Source organism: Coregonus clupeaformis, chromosome 24 (assembly GCF_020615455.1).
Source record: "Coregonus clupeaformis isolate EN_2021a chromosome 24, ASM2061545v1, whole genome shotgun sequence".
NCBI classification, from domain to species: domain Eukaryota; kingdom Metazoa; phylum Chordata; class Actinopteri; order Salmoniformes; family Salmonidae; genus Coregonus; species Coregonus clupeaformis.
Genome location: NC_059215.1, coordinates 22,942,074 through 22,963,318, shown reverse-complemented (window position 1 = coordinate 22,963,318; position 21,245 = coordinate 22,942,074). Strand labels below are relative to the sequence as shown.

The 21,245-nt window shown below is 42.3% G+C and overlaps 1 protein-coding gene across 4 annotated transcripts in view; it reads right to left on the bottom strand.

Annotated features, from left to right (window-relative positions):
• Positions 1–9,848: 9,848 nt before the first annotated feature.
• LOC121537975 (pleckstrin homology domain-containing family G member 5) overlaps positions 9,849–21,245 on the bottom strand; it is a 94,752-nt gene continuing 83,355 nt past the window's right edge. For all 4 annotated transcript variants that reach the window (XM_041845663.2, XM_041845664.2, XM_041845666.2 and 1 more), the window contains 8 exons: positions 20,096–20,191; positions 19,605–19,916; positions 19,054–19,341; positions 18,317–18,436; positions 17,874–18,006; positions 15,424–15,700; positions 12,578–13,672; positions 9,849–11,739 (listed from right to left, as the gene is read on the bottom strand). In XM_041845663.2, the coding sequence (XP_041701597.1) occupies positions 11,730–11,739; positions 12,578–13,672; positions 15,424–15,700; positions 17,874–18,006; positions 18,317–18,436; positions 19,054–19,341; positions 19,605–19,916; positions 20,096–20,191 (2,331 nt within the window). In that variant the 3' untranslated portion in view covers positions 9,849–11,729. The remainder of the gene's footprint in view (positions 11,740–12,577; positions 13,673–15,423; positions 15,701–17,873; positions 18,007–18,316; positions 18,437–19,053; positions 19,342–19,604; positions 19,917–20,095; positions 20,192–21,245) is intronic.

The following is a 21,245-nucleotide window of genomic DNA, read 5'->3' as shown; positions in this document are numbered from 1 at the left end:
CACAATGTCATATTAATTGTGTCAATGCGTTCTGAATATTAAATGTGTTCGACTTACCTCTGTAATCTCACTCTCTCTCTCTCTCTCGTTTTCCACTTGTAGCTAGATACTCTTTAAATGAGTTTCCATTTAATTAAGAAATATGCTTGTGATTTCAATTTCATATGTTTTATCATCCTAAAAAAGACAATGTTGAGATGACATTAAGCTTCTTATGAGCTGATACAATTACAGTGTGGAGTAGGCCCTAGTAATCTTGCAGGTCATTAAAAAAATGCAACATTATGCTCTGCCATTTTAGAAAAACACCCTTACTTTTATTACGAGGATAAAGAACGATGATCCGCTGGCATATGCCATGTCTTTGTGTTGTAAAATGCCAGACAGAAGCTGAGAACATATTTAATAATCACTTTGCCATTACTGAAAATACACAAAGTGGAGGGTAAATAATATGTATCAATCATGTAATAACTTTGCTCACACTACAGTATGGAGCAATTTCAAAAAGGATTTTGGAAGTAAATTTGATCACGGTCAAGAGGACACAAATCAAAATATATAAAGCAGGTAGGATTTGTCTGTACAGGTGTGAAGTTGACATATGTCCATGGGGAAACAATTTGAATACAACTACTTTATTTGAAATCATGGTAAATAATAACATCTCCAAAATGTTACTTTTGAAAACAATTGCTCTTAGTCTAACTTCCTTAGTCTAACTTCCTGGACGTGACTGAGAGAATGTGTGACAAGAAAGATTCCACCACGAACACACAGGGTGACCCATGATCTGATTATTGGCTACCTGTCTGCTTAAACCCTCAGGGGCCCAGAGTCTGCCTTGGGGCCTTGAGGGTCCCAACTGGGGCCAGATGTTCTGAGAGCTGTGGCCCTCTCAGTCTCCAACAACATGAAGGTCAATCAGTCTCTAACTAATGGCAGCGCGTGACGTGGACTGGTGGTGTGCTGGCTCTGATAGAGGGCAGATGTTCACTATGACTAGCATGGTGATCCACTACATATGGTTGCCACTTGTCCGTGGGCCTTTTCACAGCACAGACCTTGTGAACACGCTTTAGTTATCTGTTCTCTTTTTCCCCCCTCTGTAAAAACATGTCCTAAATCCAATCACCTAGCTCTTCTAAAGGGGATGATGTTGATTAATGGGAATCTGTGGTGGCAGTAGCAAGTGGACGACCCATAACATAAGCCCCTGCTGTCAGTACATCCAGCCAGCCAGCCAGCCACCCGGCCTGCCAGCCCTGGGCCCATGTAGGATCCAAGCTACAGAGGAAACAAGTTGAGGGAGAGAGGGAAGGAGGGAGAGCTTAGATTAGAGAGGGGATTGTTTAGACAGACAATGGTGTCTACCTGATTTTAATCCCAGCTCCAAAAGAGCACAGGGATTGGCAGAGTTTAATAAATGAAAGTGCTCTCTATAATCAGGATTTGTGCAAAGTGCCCCTTTGTGTTAATCTGACATTTTTTACAGCATGCCTTTTGACATCTGTCACAGGGAGGAGTGTTAACCCTCACATGCCCCAGCTGCTTGGAATGAAACAGAACAACCAGGATGATAATACTGTAAATGTAAAATGGATCTCATCATAGACAATACATCCACAATCCCATATACAGCATGCAATTACTGCCACCATAACAGTTCTAGGGAGTATCCCAATGTTGAAGAAAAAACAAAGCAAAAGTGGGACAAAAGTGCCATACTTCTTACATACACTAATTTCCGGACAAACCAATTTTGCTGCAACAGTAACATCACATAATCTGACCTGATAACCTGGTTCAAAACCTGTTTCTTTAAACACTTTCCAAGCAATGTCTTTCACCTTTCCGACTATAATTGTGAGGACGTGCACACCACACTGCAGTGTCCAGTGAGAGTACATTCTGTGTACCACACACGTTAGATATTAGGAGGAGCTAATATAGCTGAGGTTGTGTAATTACTTTGTGGTTCAAAACGAAAGCTGCATTTCGATAATTAAAGTCCAGCGTATCAGCGCTAAAGCACAATAAAATTGTTTTAAAATCAAGGATTACAACATGAAATCCCACAGGGCCAGATGTGAGCACGGGAGGGGACACCGCCCACCGACCGACCGGATTCTGGATCAGATTAAGACTAGGGACAATCCCAGAGGGGCCACGCTGCCTTTTCCGTGTGGATTAGGGGCTTGTGTGGAATCAACATGCTGTAATCCACCGATTAGCTGATATAATCACCTGTAAATACACCTTGGCCAGCGCACTCTACAGCCAGGACAGGACAGGACAGGACCAGCAATCCCTGGAAGTGTGTGTGTGTGTGTGCGAGCGTGCATGCGTGCGTGGGTACGCACTTACGTGCATGCATGTTCCTGCCATGCCTCTGGAAGATCTTCCACACACTTGTGGACTGTGAACATTCCGCTATTCAAAGCTTCCACATGAAAACAAAGTGTCTTGTTATGGGAATATGTGGATGCAGCAGTGAAAGTTAACACGTTTCATATGCTGAGGAGTAGTTCTGAGGAAAAGGAAGGAGAGGCCAGTCAGCCAGATGTATATTGTATGATCTCATCATGCATCATGAGTTCATACAGACGTAGGATCTTAATTTGATCATCCTGTTGCAGGATAGCTTTCTTGCAATGCAGGAAATGTAAAACTTGTATTGTATTTGATGTTTGTAATTTCCACTTTGAAATTTCAGACTTGATTTTCCCTTACGAGAAATGTACATAAATTATAATCCACATAATAATTCACATTGACTACTGTTGCAGGATAATTTTCCTGCTGTAGCAAACTGGCTCAAATTAAAATCGTACATTTGTACTGATTCAGCAGGAACTGTCTCTGTAAAGGAGTATAAAAGAAGAAGATCTTGGGTAATAACTAACCCAACACTAGCCTGGTCCCAGATCTGTTTGTGCTTTTGCCTACTCCATTGTCATTGTCAAGCACGACAATTCCACATACAGTAAGGAGTTGGCAAGACAGCAGAAACAGGCAGGCACCCAGGCTAACCCAAAACCCACAAATCCAACACTTTCTTCAACCTATCACACTGTCCAATTCTAGAAAACAGCAACATCAGCCAAACTCTGAAAATACATTTGGAAGCTCTCTGATTGTCATGTTATGCATAATAAGAGGATCCAGAGGTTGTAGTAAATGGTACATCTACCTCATCAGAAGAAGTATTGTGTTATGCACAATAAACTCAACAGAAACTTGTATGTAGAGATGTAAACATAAGGATACACCCATTTTAGTCGTTGCTAAAGAGCATAAACATCTTACTTGTTTTCCCTGGCACTGACATTGGTGAAATACAATGACAAAACACCACAAAGATTCGTACCGCCATCTGCTGGCAGTTTATAAGAAATACATAAATGTGACGTTGATCGATTGTCAAGTACTAGGCTGTGATTGGACTCCATTTCAGACATTTAAGACACAGACCACTCAGTACTGTTCATTAAGAACATGAAAAATCACTTCTCAAAGCTGAAGTCAGTGACTCCTCAAACCATGATACTTTGCTGTTAAACCATTATCCCAGAAACCCTAGACCCACTCCAATTTGCATACCGCCCAAACAGATCCACAGATGATGCAATCTCTATTGCACTCCACACTGCCCTTTCCCACCTGGACAAAAGGAACACCTATGTGAGAATGCTATTCATTGACTACAGCTCAGCGTTCAACACCATAGTGCCTTCAAAGCTCATCACTAAGCTAAGGACCCTGGGACTAAACACCTGCCTCTGCAACTGGATCCTGGATTTCCTGACGGGCCGCCCCCAGGTGGTAAGGGTAGGTAACAACACATCTGCCACTGACCCTCAACACGGAGGCCCCTCAGGGGTGCGTGCTCAGTCCCTCCTGTACTCCCTGTTCACCCATGACTGCATGGCCAGGCACGACTCCAACACCATCATTAAGTTTGCAGACGACACAACAGTGATAGGCCTGATCACCGACAACGATGAGACAGCCATAGGGAGGAGGTCAGAGACCTGGCCATGTGGTGCCAGGATAACAACCTTTTCCTCAATGTGATCAAGAGAAAGGAGATGATTGTGGACTACAGGAAAAAGAAGAGGACAGAGCACGCCATTCTCATCGACGGACTGTAGTGGAGCAGGTTGAGAGCTTCAAGTTCCTTGGTGTCCACATCACCAACAAACTATCATGGTCCAAACACACCAAGACAGTCGTGAAGAGGGCATGACAAAGCCTACTCCCCCTCAGGAGACTGAAAAGATTTGGCATGGGTCCTCAGATCCTCAAGAAATCCTACAGCTGCACCATCGAGAGCATCCTGACTGGTTGCATCACTGCCTGGTATGGCAACTGCTCGGCCTCTGACCGCAAGGCACTACAGAGGGTAAGACGTACGGCCCAGTACATCACTGGGGCCAAGCTTCCTGCCATTCAGGACCTCTATACCAGGCGGTGTCAGAGGAAGGCCCTAAAAATGGTCAAACTCATGCCACCCTAGTCATAGACTGTTCTCTCTGCTACCACACGGCATGTGGTACCGGAGCGCCAAGTCTAGGTCCAAAAGGCTTCTTAACAGCTTCTACCCCCAAGCCATAAGACTCCTGAACAGCTAATCAAATGGCTACCTGGACTATTTGCATTGTTCCCCCACCCCCTCTTTTACGCTGCTGCTACTCTCTGTTTATTATCTATGCATAGTCACTTTAACTCTACCCACATACATATTACCTCAATTACCTCGACTAACCTGTGCCCCCGCACATTGACTCTGTACCAGTACCCCCTGTATATAGCCTCGCTACTGTTATTTTACTGCTGCTCTTTAATTATTTGTTATTTTAATTTTTTACTTATCTATTTTTTACTTAACGCTTATTTTTCTTAAAACTGCATTGTTGGTTAAGGGCTTGTAAGTAAGCATTTCACTGTTGTATTTGGCGCATGTGACAAATAAAATGTGATTTGATTTGATTCACCCAAATTACAAAATTACATTGCTTTCCTTAAAAATTACATTAAAGTCATGGGACCGATATTAGCATTTTCGCGCATCATGTTCAAAACATCTAAGTGACTTTGTTGAGCTTCACAATCATTTTTTTGATATTTTCAGATGATTTGGACATGCTCGAAAAATGCTAATATCGGTCCCATGACTTGAATGGGATTTGTGGCACAAATGCTAAAACGTTAGCATGTGGAAACTGTGCCAGGGAAACTAAACCAAAGCATGGATTGCTGTCACACCTTGCCCATAGACTGCTTACAGGGTAAGGAAACCAATGCCATTTTGTAATTTGGGGGAACTATCTCTTTAAAAATGACAATTTAGAACGTGATATCCATTGTGTACTCCACTACACACACCATGTACACACTATGTACTCCAATACAAAATGTTTGATGATAGCCTGTCCACCCCGCTACCATCTATACTGAAAAATATAAATGCAAAATGTAAAGTGTTGGTCTCATGTTTCATGAGGTGAAATAAAAGATCCCAGAAATGTTCCATAAGCATTTCTCCTTTGCAAAAATAATCCATCCACCTGACAGGTGTGGCATATCAAGAAGTTGATTAAACAGCATGATCATTACACAGGTGCACCTTGTGCTGGGGACAATTGCATTTTATCAATGGCAATTTGAATGCAGAGAGATACCGTGACGAGATCCTAAGGCCCAATGTTGTGCCATTCATCCGCAGCCATCCCCTCATGTTTCAGCATGACAATGCACTGCCCCATATCGCAAGGATCTATACACAATTCCTGGAAGCTGAAAATGTCCCAGTTCTTCCATGGCCTGCATACTCACCAGACATGTCACCCATTGAGCATGTATGGGATGCTCTGGATTGACGTGTATGAAAGCGTGTTCCAGTTCCCGCCAACATAGCAACTTGGCACAGCCATTGAAGAGGAGTGGGACAACATTCCACAGGCCACAATCAACAGCCTGATCAACTCTATGCGAAGGATACAGTTGAAGTCGGAAGTTTACATTCACTTAGGTTGGAGTCATTAAAACTTGTTTTTCAACCACTCCACAAATGTCTTGTTAACAAACTATAGTTTTGGCAAGTCGGTTAGGACATCTACTTTGTGCATGACACAAGTAATTTTTCCAACAATTGTTTACAGACAGATTATTTCACTGTATCACAATTCCAGTGGGTCAGAAGTTTACATACACTAAGTTGACTGTGCCTTTAAACAGCTTAGAAAATTCCAGAAAATTATGTCATGGCTTTAGAAGCTTCTGATAGGCTAATTTACATCATTTGAGTCAATTGGAGGTGTACCTGTGGATGTATTTCAAGGCCTACCTTCAAACTCAGTGCCTCTTTGCTTGACATCATGGGAAAATCAAAAGAAATCAGCGAAGACCTCAGAAAAAATATTGTAGACCTCCACAAGTCTGGTTCATCCTTGGGAGCAATTTCCAAACTCCTGAAGGTACCACGTTCATCTGTACAAACAATAGTACGCAAGTATAAACACCATGGGACCACACAGCCGTCATACCGCTCAGGAAGGAGACGCGTTCTGTCTCCTAGAGATGAACGTACTTTGGTGCGAAAAGTGCAAATCAATCCCAGAACAACAACAAAGGACATTGTGAAGATGCTGGAGGAAACAGGTACAAAAGTATCTATATCCACAGTAAAACAAGTCCTAAATCGACATAACCTGAAAGGCCGCTCAGCAAGGAAGAAGCCACTGCTCCAAAACCGCCATAAAAAAGCCAGACTATGGTTTGCAACTGCACATGGGGACAAAGATCGTACTTTTTGGAGAAATGTCCTCTGGTCTGATGAAACAAAAATAGAGCTGTTTGGCCATAATGACCATCGTTATGTTTGGAGGAAAAGGGGGGTGCTTTCAAGCTGAAGAACACCATCCCAACCGTGAAGCACGGGGGTGGCAGCATCATGCTGTGGGTGTGCTTTGCTGCAAGAGGGACTGGTGCACTTCACAAAATAGATGGCATCATGAGGAAGGAAAATTATGTGGATATATTGAAGCAACATCTCAAGACATCAGTCAGGAAGTTAAAGCTTGGTCGCAAATGGGTCTTCCAAATGGACAATGACCCCAAGCATACTTCCACAGTTGTGGCAAAATGGCTTAAGGACAACAAAGTCAAGGTATTGGAGTGGCCGTCACAAAGCCCTGACCTCAATCCTATAGAACATTTGTGGGCAGAACTGAAAAAGCGTGTGCGAGCAAGGAGGCCTACAAACCTGACTCAGTTACATCAGCTCTGTCAGGAGGAATGGGCCAAAATTCACCCAACTTATTGTGGGAAGCTTGTGGAAGGCTACCCAAAACATTTGACCAAAGTTAAACAATTTAAAGGCAATGCTACCAAATACTAATTGAGTGTATGTAAACTTCTGACCCACTGGGAATGTGATGAAATAAATAAAAGCTGAAATAAATCACTCTTACTATTATTCTGACATTTCACATTCTTAAAATAAAGTGGTGATCCTAACTGACCTAAGACAGGGAATTTTTACTAGGATTAAATGTCAGGAATTGTGAAAAACTGAGTTTAAATGTATTTGGCTAAGGTGTATGTAAACTTCCGACTTCAACTGTATGTGTCGCGCTGCATGAGGCAAATAGAGGTCACACCAGACACTGACAGGTTTTCTGATCCACGCCCCCGCTTTTTTTGTAAGGTACAGTATCTGTGACCAACAGATGCATATCTGTATTCACAGTCGTGAAATCCATAGATTAGGGCCTAATTAATGCATTTCAATTGACTGATTTCCTTATATGAACTGTAACTCAGTAAAACCTTAGAAATTGTTGCATGTTGCGTTTATATTTTTGTTCAGGGTAGAAGGCGGAGACAGTACAGGTGCATCAAAGCTGGGACCGAGAGACAGCTTCTATCTCCAGGTCATCAGACTGTTAAATAGTCACTACTAGCTGGCCTGCGCCAGGACGCTGCCCTAAACTTAGTCACTGTTACTAGCCGGCTACCACCCGGTACTTTACCCTGCACCTTAGAGACTGCTGCCCTATTGTACCTTCAGAAAGTATTCATACCCCTTGACTCATTCCATATTTTGTTGTGCTAGTCTGGATTCAAAATGGCTTAAATATATTTATCTCACCCATCTACACACAACACCCCATAATGTCAAAGTGAAAACATGTATTTAGATTTTTTTTTCTTTTTTTCTTGAAAATGAAATATATAAATATCTAATTTACAGAAGTATTCCCACCGAGTCAATACTTTGTAGAAGCACCTTTGGCGGCGATTACAGATGTGACTCTTTTTGGGTAAGTCTCTAAGAGCTCTGCACACCTGGATTGTACAATATTTACACATTATTCTTTTTTTAATTCTTCAAGTTCTGTCAAGTTGATGGTTGATCATTGCTTGACAGCTATTTTCAAGTCTTGCCATAGATTTTCAAGCCAATTTAAGTAAAAACTGTAACTAGGCCACTCAGGAACATTCAATGTCATCTTGGTAAGCAACTCCAGTGTATATTTGGCCTTGTGTTCTAGGTTACTGTCCTGTTGAAAGGTGAATCCATCTCCCACTGTCTCTTAGAAAGCAGACTGAACCAGGTTTTCCTCTAGGATTTTGCCTGTGCTTATAGCTCTATTCCGTTTCTTTTTATCCTAAAAAACTCCCTAGTCCTTGCTGATGACAAGCATACCCATAACATGATGTAACCACCACAATGCTTGAAAATATGAAGAGTGGTACTTAGTGATGTGTTGAGTTTGCCCCAAACATAACGCTTTGTATTCAGGACAAAAAGGCTTCCTTTTCACCCTGTCATTTAGGTTAGTATTGTGGAGCAAGTACAATGTTGTTGATCCATCCTCAGTTCTCAAATCACAACCATTAAACTCTGTAACCGTTTTAAAATCACCTTTGGCCTCATGGTGAAATCCCTGAGCAGTTTCCTTCCTCCCGGCAACTAAGTTAGGAAGGACATCTGTATATTTGTAGTGACTGGGTGTATTGATACACCATCCAAAGTGTAGTTAATAACTTCACCATGCTCAAAGGGATATTTAGCATCTTCTTTTCTATTTTTACACATCTACCCTGGTCTTTGTGGTTGAATCTGTGCTTGAAATTAACTACTCAATTGAGGGACCTTACAGATAATTGTATGTGTGGGCTACAGAGATGGGGTAGTCATACAAAAATCATGTTAAACACTATTACTTAACACAGAATGAGTCCATGCAACTTAAGATTTGTTAATAACTTTTTACTCCTGAACTTATTTAGTGTTACCATAACAAATGGGTTGAATACTTGACTCAAGACATTCCAGCTTTAAACATTTAATAAAAAAATAAAATCTACAAACAAAATTTCACTGACATTATGGGGTATTGTGTGTAGATCAGTGACACAAAATCTCAATTTAATACATTTTACATTCAGGCTGTAACAACATGTGGAAAAAGTAAAGGGGTGTTTGTACTTTCTGAAGGCACTGTGCAGTCATGGAACACTGTTCATTTTAATAATGTTTACATACTGTTTTACCCACTTCATTTGTATATAACGTATTCTAGCCAAGGCTCATCCTATTTAACTACTGCTGTACACACCATTTCTATTCATATACTGTCCATAATGTCTATACACACCATTATATACTTATATATTTATTCTGGACTCTGACATTGCTCGTTCTGATATTTCTTCATTCCTGTATTTTTTGGATTTGTGTTTATTGTTTTGTATTACTGCACTGTTGGAGATAGAAAGATAAGCATTTCGCTGCACCTGCAACATCTGCAAAATATGTGTACGTGACCAATAAAATGTGATTTGATGATAATTTTTTATTTGGTAAGACACTTAAGAGACATACCTGAAAGGGAAAACAAATGGTTTTGGTTTATTGCAGATTCATCATTCCTGATATGAAAAACAAAAAACAAAATATGAAAAACTACACAGACAAAATGTACAAGTTATAAAATCAAACAATATAAACAATATTTTATATATAAAACATAGCAAGCTTAATAAATATTACAAATAAACAAAACCTAGAAGTAAACAAATGTTAAACTATTTGGTTTGGGAAACATTTGACAAGGAGGGTTTTTAGATAACTCATTAAATCATCAATAAGAATGTCAGTTAGACCATGTTAGTCTACTATGGTGGTCAATGCTCCCACCAAATCACTTTTCCTATTAGTGTGGACAGAAAGCCATTTAAAGAAAACAACTGATTCACAAATAATATGCAACCCCAAACCATTGTTTTCAGTTTCTTAGTTACTGTACATTAAATAGACACAAAATATGCAATGTCTCAAAAGGTGCTCCAAGCTCATCATGACATGGAATACTTTTTAGTGTAGACTGATCTTTTACAATCACCATAATCTACCTGGTGCACTTGTGTGCTTGTATTTGTTCTATGTAGCCTGCAGGTTGTGAGTACATGCTTACATCGTTCTACATTAGAGTGCAGTAATGTTTCCTTAAAACAACTCCATTCCACCCAATAACCTAGGGTTAATCTGAGAATGGAAAACCAGATCATCATCTTCTCATAGTTAAATCATACCACCACTATCCATTGAACAAATGGCTGCAGCATCCCAGTAGAAAATACAAAGCCCATGTCTGCTCTTCTTAAACGCAGCCATTTAAAAAAAGTAATAGTTGTCTGTGTACATTTGAAAACACAAAGCAGTTGATAACATAATACATTATGTTGTTTGAACACTTGAAGGTAAACCTTTAGTTTGAAATCTACTGGCTTGTCAGGTATTTACATCTTTGGGTATGTTGGTATTACTCACAGAGGATGGAAATCTTTTTGGTTCAGTCAGGAGTTTAGAACAATGTATTATTCAAACACAGACACACCCATAACACACACACACAACAAATTCAAAGTGTGCACTGTGAATGTAAAGTAATCCCCTTTGTGATTCTTCTATTTAACACAAAGATACCATTGTGCAACATGTATTGTTTTGTTTTATCAAAGCGAACCAGGACTAGTACAAATACCATGACATCCTAAGTGCTGCAATTCATCAACCACATTCTAGAGAGCAGGTATTTTCCACCACATTCTAGAGAGCAGGTATTTTCCACCACATTCTAGAGAGCAGGTATTTTCCACCACATTCTAGAGAGTAGGTATTTTTCACCACATTCTAGAGAGCAGGTATTTTCGGGCACTGTGCTCCTTTTTTTTTTTTCATTACTTAAGAGTTAAGAGTGTTTGGGCCACCCAAGCATTTCCTACATCTTCTCTGATCCAGTCCGGTTCATTGCAGAGTGAACCAGGTAGATCTATGCCTGGACGACCCCTCTTTCAGTCTCTTTTTATTGGGTAGGCCGTTACCCCACACCAGTAACTGTCCAGTCCACCCAAAGGTCCCAGCCTCGGCTCCCCTCAACGCTACGTCCGTCCGTTACAAAGTGCAAGCAGTTAAATGTCTCTCTGCCTTTATCCTCGCATCCCACACAATATACTGAAACAATAAAGAACATTATTATTGTCAGATTGCAAAACCGTGCAGCAGACACTGTCCAACAGGCAATGTAAAGGGAAAAGGCATCTTGAGAGAGTGCATTTGTGTCAAGGAATTCAGTCCCCTCCATGCAGACACCACAGAGTGTGGTTCCTCTTCGTGGTCAGGTTGCCACTAGTTGGTTGGTTATCTGCCAGAGTGGTTACACCTCCCTAGAAACACAAAACACACGACAGAGATTGATTACCACAAGGCCTTCGATATTGAACACAGTAAAAAGGATGAAAGATCAAATTAACTTTTATTAGCCGCGTAAATAGATTAGCAAGTGTTATAGCGGGTGCAGCGAAATGCTTATGTTACTAGCTCCTAACAATGCAGTACAATACAGACAGTATCCTAAACACAACTTTTAATTCTAACTTTGGCTCAAAAAGTTCCTCTGGTGGTTGTAATTTGGTAGTGATTTTAGCGTGAATAATCATACCTTGAATTGTGTTAACTTGGCAGAGACATCAGATAATCAAATCCTGTAGCCCTACATTTAGAATGACACATGGAAGCAGCGCACTACGCTTTACGACAGGCAGCAGGTTCAGTACACATCACTGCATTCTGTATCAGAAAGTAGGCTGGCCCTCTTTGAAGTCATGTAGATTGATGCGTTGCTCTCTTTTTGTTTATAAAGCTCTTTTACAAAAACTCCCTCTGTACCTAATATCATTACCTTTAGATGTACGAGTTACCATACCCGGCCTCAGGGATGGCTAACTCTGAAAGTTAGGGGAAATCAGCTTTAAAAATGTGATGATTTGGTGCCACTAGAGCATTTCAGATGGCTGATTGAGGACCTTTTTAATGACGAATGTGTTTGTTTTCTATCGTTGTGTTTTGTATCTCTCTTGCATTTCATATTGTATTGATGTGTATATTTTTTTAAATTACAGGGCTCATCTGTGGAAGACTCCTTGTTAAAATAAAGGTTAAATAGAAAAGAGCACATACAGGTGTATAGAGATGATAGCCAGCATAAAATGAGCTGTGACTTACGATGCGGTGAGCGTAGAGTTGAGCACTAAGGTGGTGCGAATCCTATAGAGCTGGGCTAGGGTCAGCTTCTTGTGCTGCTGGGCCGGGGACTTCCTGCTTTCGGCCAATGACTGCTCCTCTGGGCCACCGGTTGTCAACGACTTACTGCACTTCCCTCCCTGTCCTCCAGATGGCGCCACCGCCAAGCCACTGCTCCTGCTGCCTTCGCAGGCCTCAGCTGCAGCCAGAGCCCTCTGGCGGGCCTCCGCCCTCCTCAGGGTGTCACATAGCTTACTAGAGGGCATGCTCATGGTGAGGAAGTCCTCATCATCAGTCTGTTCTGAGTCTAGGTCAATCTGAAACAGCCCTGTGAGGTCACGGGCTCGGCCAAGTTCTGATAAGCTCTTACTGTGGGCCAGGCATTCCGCCCGTTCTCGCCTGCGTTCTGATTGGTCCTGGGCTGTAGGGCTGCGGGTGTCTATCTGGGAGACAGGGGCGTTGTCGTGGAAAAGCTGTAGGAGGTTGTCCTCTGAGCGGGACTTGATGTTTAGGCTCTGGAGGCAGTGGAGGCGGGCCGTCACTGGGGGGCGTCGCCGAAGCTTCAGAGACTGAACTACTGACAGCTGGGAACAAACAGAGGTTGAATCCTCCTCCTCTCCTCCTTCCTCCTCCTCTACCAGTTCCATTTCCACCTTCTTGTCCAACTTCACTCCCACCACGTGGCCCTCCATCTCTCCCTCCTCTTCAGTCTCCTCTCCCTCGCTCTGGCCTGGTCGTGTCTGCAGGTCCAGCTCTCTCAGTAGGGACTCTGGGGAGAGCGTTCCATAGGCACTGTCAATTGACAGAGAGCGACACTGCGGCTCCAGCTCACCCTCCCCTCCCTCCAGACCCCCCTCATTCTCTGGCTCAGGGTCCCGGTCGGGGTGGTTGTCCTGGGGGCTAGCAGTGTGGCAGTGCATGGGCTCAGGCCCAGTAGGTGTTGTAACTATGCCTGAGTCTGGGCTTTTCTCTAAGGGTCCCCCTGGGTCTGTGTGTGGGGCGGAGGGGTCTGGCTGCTCTCCTGAGTCTTCTCCTATGTCCATGACTGACAGGGTCTCTGTGGAGCCGTCCGAATGCCTGGAAGAGAAAAAGAAAAGGTTAGAATGATGAAAATGATTATAATAACTTATAACACTAACAATAATGTATAACATTTACATCAAATCATCTCTGCAGAGAACTGATCGCCATCCACACAGTGTCCTTATAGTAGTGCTTCACTCTTCTGTAGCTACAGTGAGGGAAAAAAGTATTTGATCCCCTGCTGATTTTGTACGTTTGCCCACTGACAAATAAATGATCAGTCTATAATTTTAATGGTAGGTTTATTTTAACAGTGAGAGACAGAATAACAACAACAAAAATCCAGAGAAACGCATGTCAAAAATTTTATAAATTGATTTGCATTTTAATGAGGGAAATAAGTATTTGACCCCCTCTCAATCAGAAAGATTTCTGGCTCCCAGGTGTCTTTTATACAGGTAACGAGCTGAGATTAGGAGCACACTCTTAAAGGGAGTGCTCCTAATCTCAGTTTGTTACCTGTATAAAAGACACCTGTCCACAGAAGCAATCAATCAATAAGATTACAAACTCTCCACCATGGGCAAGACCAAAGAGCTCTCCAAGGATGTCAGGGACAATATTGTAGACCTACACAAGGCTGGAAGTGGCTACAAGACCATCGCCAAGCAGCTTGGTGAGAAGGTGACAACAGTTGGTGCGATTATTCGCAAATGGAAGAAACACAAAATAACTGTCAATCTCCCTCGGCCTGGGGCTCCATGCAAGATCTCACCTCGTGGAGTTGCAATGATCATGAGAACGGTTAGGAATCAGCCCAGAACTACACGGGAGGATCTTGTCAATGATCTTAAGGCAGCTGGGACCATAGTCAAGAAGAAAACAATTGGTAACACACTACGCCGTGAAGGACTGAAATCCTGCAGCGCCCGCAAGGTCCCCCTGCTCAAGAAAGCACATATACAGGCCCGTCTGAAGTTTGCCAATGAACATCTGAATGATTCAGAGAAGAACTGGGTGAAAGTGTTGTGGTCAGATGAGACCAAAATCAAGCTCTTTGGCATCAACTCAACTCGCCGTGTTTGGAGGAGGAGGAATGCTGCCTATGACCCCAAGAACACCATCCCCACCGTCAAACATGGAGGTGGAAACATTATGCTCTGGGGGTGTTTTTCTGCTAAGGGGACAGGACAACTTCACCGCATCAAAGGGACGATGGACGGGGCCATGTACCGTCAAACCTTCCCTCAGCCAGAGCATTGAAAATAGGTCGTGGATGGGTATTCCAGCATGACAATGACCCAAAACACACAGCCAAGACAACAAAGGAGTGGCTTAAGAAGAAGCACATTAAGGTCCTGGAGTGGCCTAGCCTTAATCCCATAGAAAATCTGTGGAGGGAGCTGAAGGTTCGAGTTGCCAAACGTCAGCCTCGAAACCTTAATGACTTGGAGAAGATCTGCAAAGAGGAGTGGGACAAAATTCCTCCTGAGATGTGTGCAAACCTGGTGGCCAACTACAAGAAACGTGTGACCTGCCAACAAGGGTTTTGCCACCAAGTACTAAGTCATGTTTTGCAGAGGGGTCAAATACTTATTTCCCTCATTAAAATGCAAATCAATTTATAACATTTTTGACATGCGTTTTTCTGGATTTCTTTGTTGTTATTCTGTCTCTCACTGTTCAAATAAACCTACCATTAAAATTATAGACTGATCATGTCTTTGTCAGTGGGCAAACGTACAAAATCAGCAGGGGATCAAATACTTTTTCCCTCACTGTAAGTAGTGTGTTTGGGTTTGTACCTTGGTCCCTGCTGGTCTTTGTGCCTCGTGCCGGGAGAGCTGGCGGTGGAGTTGCTGCTCTCGTCTACCTCCTCCTCTTCCTCCTCCTCTCCATGTAGCCGGTGCTGTAGGGTGACCTGTTGCCTGAGAACCTCCTCAGTCCGCAGTCTCAGGAGCTGGTTCTGGACGTTGCAGATGGCATCTACCCAGCTCCGCCCCTGGGTGGCGCTGTTGGCCTGGAATGTGTAGGCTGCCACTGCACTCTTGAACTCATTGAGGTAGATGAGAATGAAGGAGCCTATAGGAAGAGAGAACAGAGAATCAAAATGATATTTTATTGAGTAAATAGAGTTAGTTTGGGTTGAATTTCAGGTATTCAAATCTTTCAGATAGTTTGAGCGTTTTCTTGAGTCTGCCTGGAGTGGTAGGGATGGGTATGAGTAATGGAGAACTTGAACGGAACGTCAAAGCTCGATCTTTAACTAGAGATAAAAATATATATAAAAAATAAATACTGTAAAACGATTTGGTGGAAAGTGCTTTGTGGCTGCCTGAACGGGCAAGTGAAATGTTGTCTTGAAGAAAATGTTAATTTGCCATGACTGTAGCGTTCCATTTGCACATCTGCATTTGCGGGACACAACAAAAAAGAAACCAACCCAAGCATCACACAGATCTTCTCCCCAAATTCCCTTTCCCCTCCTTGTCTCATTCACTCAATTGCCTTCCGACCGCTCCCTACACACACGCATGCTGAGTGCGCACACAAGCTCCCGTTAGGCCTACAGAAATAAATGCCTTAAAAACATATCTAACTAATGGGACTAACAAGCTACAATCCCAGTGGTGACCCACCTGCTTTGAGCCCCACCTGTTCAGCAAATAAATTAACAAAATATTTTTGTGGCCTGTTTTGCATGTTATTTTGGTATTAATACGTGTCACAAACAATTAAACCGTTTGCAAACAATGTAAACAAAAAAATCAAGTTAATAAAGCAACATACAAACATGGTCTCTTTTTTGCTTTCTTGAGTAAGGCAGCTCCAAAATGCAGGTGTTTCAGCCTAGCTCAGTGCTTTCTGTGGTGGTGGGCAGCCAGCAGAAAATACAGAGTGTAGAGGTTGGTAATGTTCTCTAGTTGCGCCGTGATTGGCTCAGTTTTCTGTCACTCATGGGGACACTACGTCGACACAAAATCTACAGGGAGAGGCACTGTTTGTCACCGTTATAGTGCAATTAATATATTGTTTAGTGTTGTGGCTTTGCTCTCATGCATTTCAAAAATAAATAAAAATGAGTTTGCTCCACCAAGATTTACATGCTAAAATCGCCACTGTACATTCCTTGCCAAATGACAACAGTTTTATCACAAATTCTAAATGGACTGGTTGATTTAAGTAGGGAAATATGTGTTCCAACAACGAACTGCAGTTTTGGAGTAATTGCGTCCCGTCTATTTTCCACTTAGGCTAATTTGCGAACTGCTAGTGCCATTTAGAATAGATTATCCTAGGATATAGCCCCCTAAACATAAACAGGTTCCACACTGAAAATACAAAAAAACATTAGCTTGATAAAGACAAAAAGCATATTTTCAGCAAAATCATTAAGCATATGCCTACTAACCAAACAGATGTCATGGCCGTAATTCATCACCACACAGTGTTCAATGTGAAATTGTTAATCCATTTAGAAAATTCCAAAGAATAGGCAGAATAAACTCAATTGAACGTCTGTATATCGAAAAGAACACAGATGTTGGTTTGTAACCCTGAAATGTTTTTCTTTCAACTCGCCAAATTGAGCCCATTTTTTAAGAATAACTGTTCCTGACTCGAGATGTGCATCACTTCAGACTGGAAACTGTTTTCATTTAATTCTGCTATATTACATCATCTTTTTTTAAACTATAAAATAGGTGTCTTGACTGTGATAAGGGCTCGGGAAATAAGAGCGTCTTGTCGGCTAAATTAACATAACAAGGCTATGCCATTGCAGTCATAAGCTTCTACAAGCACCACTGCTGAGGTTACTGGCCTTTTGAAAACTCTGTTCCATAATATAACCAATTTATATTATGGTTTCAATAAATTCATCTTAAATGGCAATTGCTTTTTTTTTATGACTGAATATATATGGGGAAATTTAGCAATTAGGATTTGTTATCTGTAATGGTTATGATAAATGAGGCATTGTTGCACACTGTTGGAATTGGCCTATAGATAAATGCGCACATATTTTTCTCCAGTTCTAAAAATAGATTTTTTCCCCAAATCATGCGAGTACTTGAACAGTCAAAAAAATTATAATGCAGATCCCTACCAGATGGGTAGAATTTGAACTTTTAGGACTTTTCCATTGGTTACATTGCCCCAGACATGCTTAATCAAGCACAGCTGAAGTATTTGAAAGAAAACAAATACTTTGAATAGAGGTCTGGTTCAAATGTAGTTGACTGCTGGCACTCACCAGGGTCCTTGAGTTCCTTGCAGACAACATTGTGGATGAGGAGGGGCTGTCTGATCACCTTGACCTTCTCAACCCTCTTCACTGGCTTGGTGATGAGCAGCAGGTCCGTGAAGAGGAAGCAGTACACGTCCATCTGAGGGACGGACAGATGGGCAAATACTTCCAGGTCAATCGTCATTCATTCATTCATTCAGTCATTCATACGATCATACAATAACTAGGCTAAATCAAATAGGTAAATATCATGAAAATAATTTGCTCCCAAATCACCCTGGTCATTGAAATATTCTACCACACGTCAAAATACAGTGTTGGGTAGTTCTCAGCCTGCAACAGTTATAATGATTTAAAAGCACTTATAAGCAGTTATGATGCATTAAAAGCAGTTATATTAAGTTATAATGTGTTAAAAGCAATTATAAGCAGCCCAGCCAGTCTCTTACCCTGCTGTCTTTGCCCTCCTTCATGCGCAGTGCCCCCTCTAGATGGAGCTGTCTGGTCTCCTCTAGTGATGTGCCTCTCATAGGAGCCATCAGGTCAAAGCAGTTAAACTCACGCAGGATCTGAGGAGAGAGAGAAGACGGGTTATACACCAAGCAGAAATACAAGCCTCTTGTAGCAAATTGCAGCATAATTTCAACCCGGAATAAAAATCACATTCAATAGAGATTCTCAATTGAACATGCTTTTAGTCTAGCAGTAGACTTGCAGCATTATCTGTCGCAGCCTGCCGTGACCGGGAGACCAATGGGGCGGCGCACAATTGGCCCAGCGTCGTCCAGGGTAGGGGAGGGTTTGCCCGGCAGGGATGTTCTTGTCCCATCGCGCACGAGCGACTCCTGTGGCGGGCGGGGCGCAGCGCACGCTGACTTGGTCGCCAGGTGTACAGTGTTTCCTCCGACACATTGGTGCGGCTGGCTTCCGGGTTAAGCGGACACTGTGTCAAGAAGCAGTGCGGCTCGGTTGGGTTGTGTTTCGGAGGACGCACGACTCTCGGCCTTCGCCTCGCCCGTGTCTGTACGGGAGTTGCAGCGATGGGACAAGATTGTAACTACCAATTGGATACCACGAAATTGGGAAGAAAAATGGGGGTAAAATAACAACAACAAAAAAAGAACAAAAAAAAAAGACTTGCAGCATTATACTGAGGAAACCATCCCTGAGTATGGTGTGTGCTCACCTTCTCCACCTCCTCGCTGCTCCCCTCCACTGCTTCGTATGAGTCGATGCGTCCAGAGATGGTGGCTAGCTTCTGCTGTTCCTCCCGTTGACGCATCTGAGAGTCCACACTGTTGATGAAGCCCTCTACACACGCCACCATGCTGCTGACGGCGTCGCGGGACGATGAGTCGTCAGTCTTCTTGAGGACAGCCTTCAGCAGTAGGGGGTACTTGGTGAGTCTCTGGTGGGGCTTGGCCAGCATGTCAGCCAGCTTCAGACGGTTACACTGCTTATGAGTCTCAGCCCACTATGCAGAGAAACAAAGAGAGAGATAGACACACCAGGCATCAGATCATGAGTTGAAGCTTAAAGAGATTGTGGCTAGGAACTTACTAAACAATAGTGAAAAGTGCCATGTAGAATATACTAGTGGTGTTTGATATTGGTTGACTGTGCTGTGTTAGTGAGATACATGTTGAGAGGAGTAAATAGTATTTGGTGGGCAGTTGTTTAACTCTACACTGTCACTATAAACAGAGAGAAAGGGAAGACAGACAGACTACAACTCACCGTGACGTAGATCCTGAAGAGCTCGTTGTCCCTGTGTAGTGATCTCATATACTCCAGGCTGGCCTCCTCCTCCATGCAGTAACGGATGTAGGGCTTGAACCGGGAGCCAAAGGTCCTGAAGCCATGGTGGAGGTCAACAGGGTTGAGGAGGGTCCTGGCCTGCCGAGCAATCTCCAGGGCGGGCAGCATCACCTGGTTCCACATGGCAGCGTGCAGACGCACAATGTCCTGGATGTTACTGAAGAGACGCGTTGGCTCCACCTCTGTCAGCAGACCACTCTCCTGCAGGTTCAACAGCCCACACAGGAACAACTACAGGAAGAAAGGAGGAAAGTTGTCAGTATGGGACATCTAAATACAGCACTAACAAATAGGAAATCTTATTGAGATTCATTCAAGTAATTACTTTGGACCTGATGTAAGGTTACAGTGTTTCTTACAATAAATATGTAGAGTGGGAATATGGTCATTCTTGTCTAAAGTGTACTTACATCAGTGATGACTCGTAGTTTCTTGATGTAGGTGGCCTCAGTGTGCAGAAGCTCCCAGATAGCCTCCTGCTGTTGGAACTGGCGTCTGGTCAACGTCTGCCAACACACAGAAACACACACACATTAGATATGTTTGTGAACCAGGGTTGACGTCAATTCAATTTAAATTCAGAAAATAAACCCAAATCCAAATTTCCCTAATTGAAAAGCATTGGAATTATGATTCTTTTTTTTAATGGGGGGATGGGGGGATATATCAGCTTTATTATTGCATATAATGTTCATTTTTAAACAACACAATAGTAATGTTTTAACTTAGGAAGAGTTCAGAAATCAATATTTGGTGGAATAACCCTGATTTTCAATCACAGTCTTTCACATTGATGTTGGGTGACTTTTTGCCATCCAGCTGGTCCTATTGCAAGAGGATAGTGATGACCACAGCAGTGGTTTTTATACTTTTCCTCGTTAAATAAGATTTGATTCATGTGATCACCTAATCAGTACCTAATTCAGTAGAATGAGGTGTGCCTGTGTTGGAATTCAACAGACACTGGAATGGAAGTCATACATGTAGAGATGCTGATTTAAGAAAGATTTGCAGTGGTCTCTTAATTTTTTCCACAGCTGTGTGTGTGTGTGTGTGTGTATATATATATATATATATATATATATATATATATATATATATATATATATATATATATATATACATACATACACACACACACACACACACACACACACACACACACACAGTGAGGGAAAAAAGTATTTCATCCCCTGCTGATTTTGTACGTTTGCCCACTGACAAAGACATGATCAGTCTATAATTTTTATGGTAGGTTTATTTGAACAGTGAGAGACAGAATAACAACAACAAAATCCAAAATAACGCATGTCAAAAATGTTATAAATTGATTTGCATTTTAATGAGGGAAATAAGTATTTGACCCCTCTGCAAAACATGACTTAGTACTTGGTGGCAAAACCCTTGTTGGCAATCACAGAGGTCAGACATTTCTTGTAGTTGGTCACCAGGTTTGCACACATCTCAGGAGGGATTTTGTCCCACTACTCTTTGCAGATCTTCTCCAAGTCATTAAGGTTTTGAGGCTGATGTTTGGCAACTCGAACCTTCAGCTCCCTC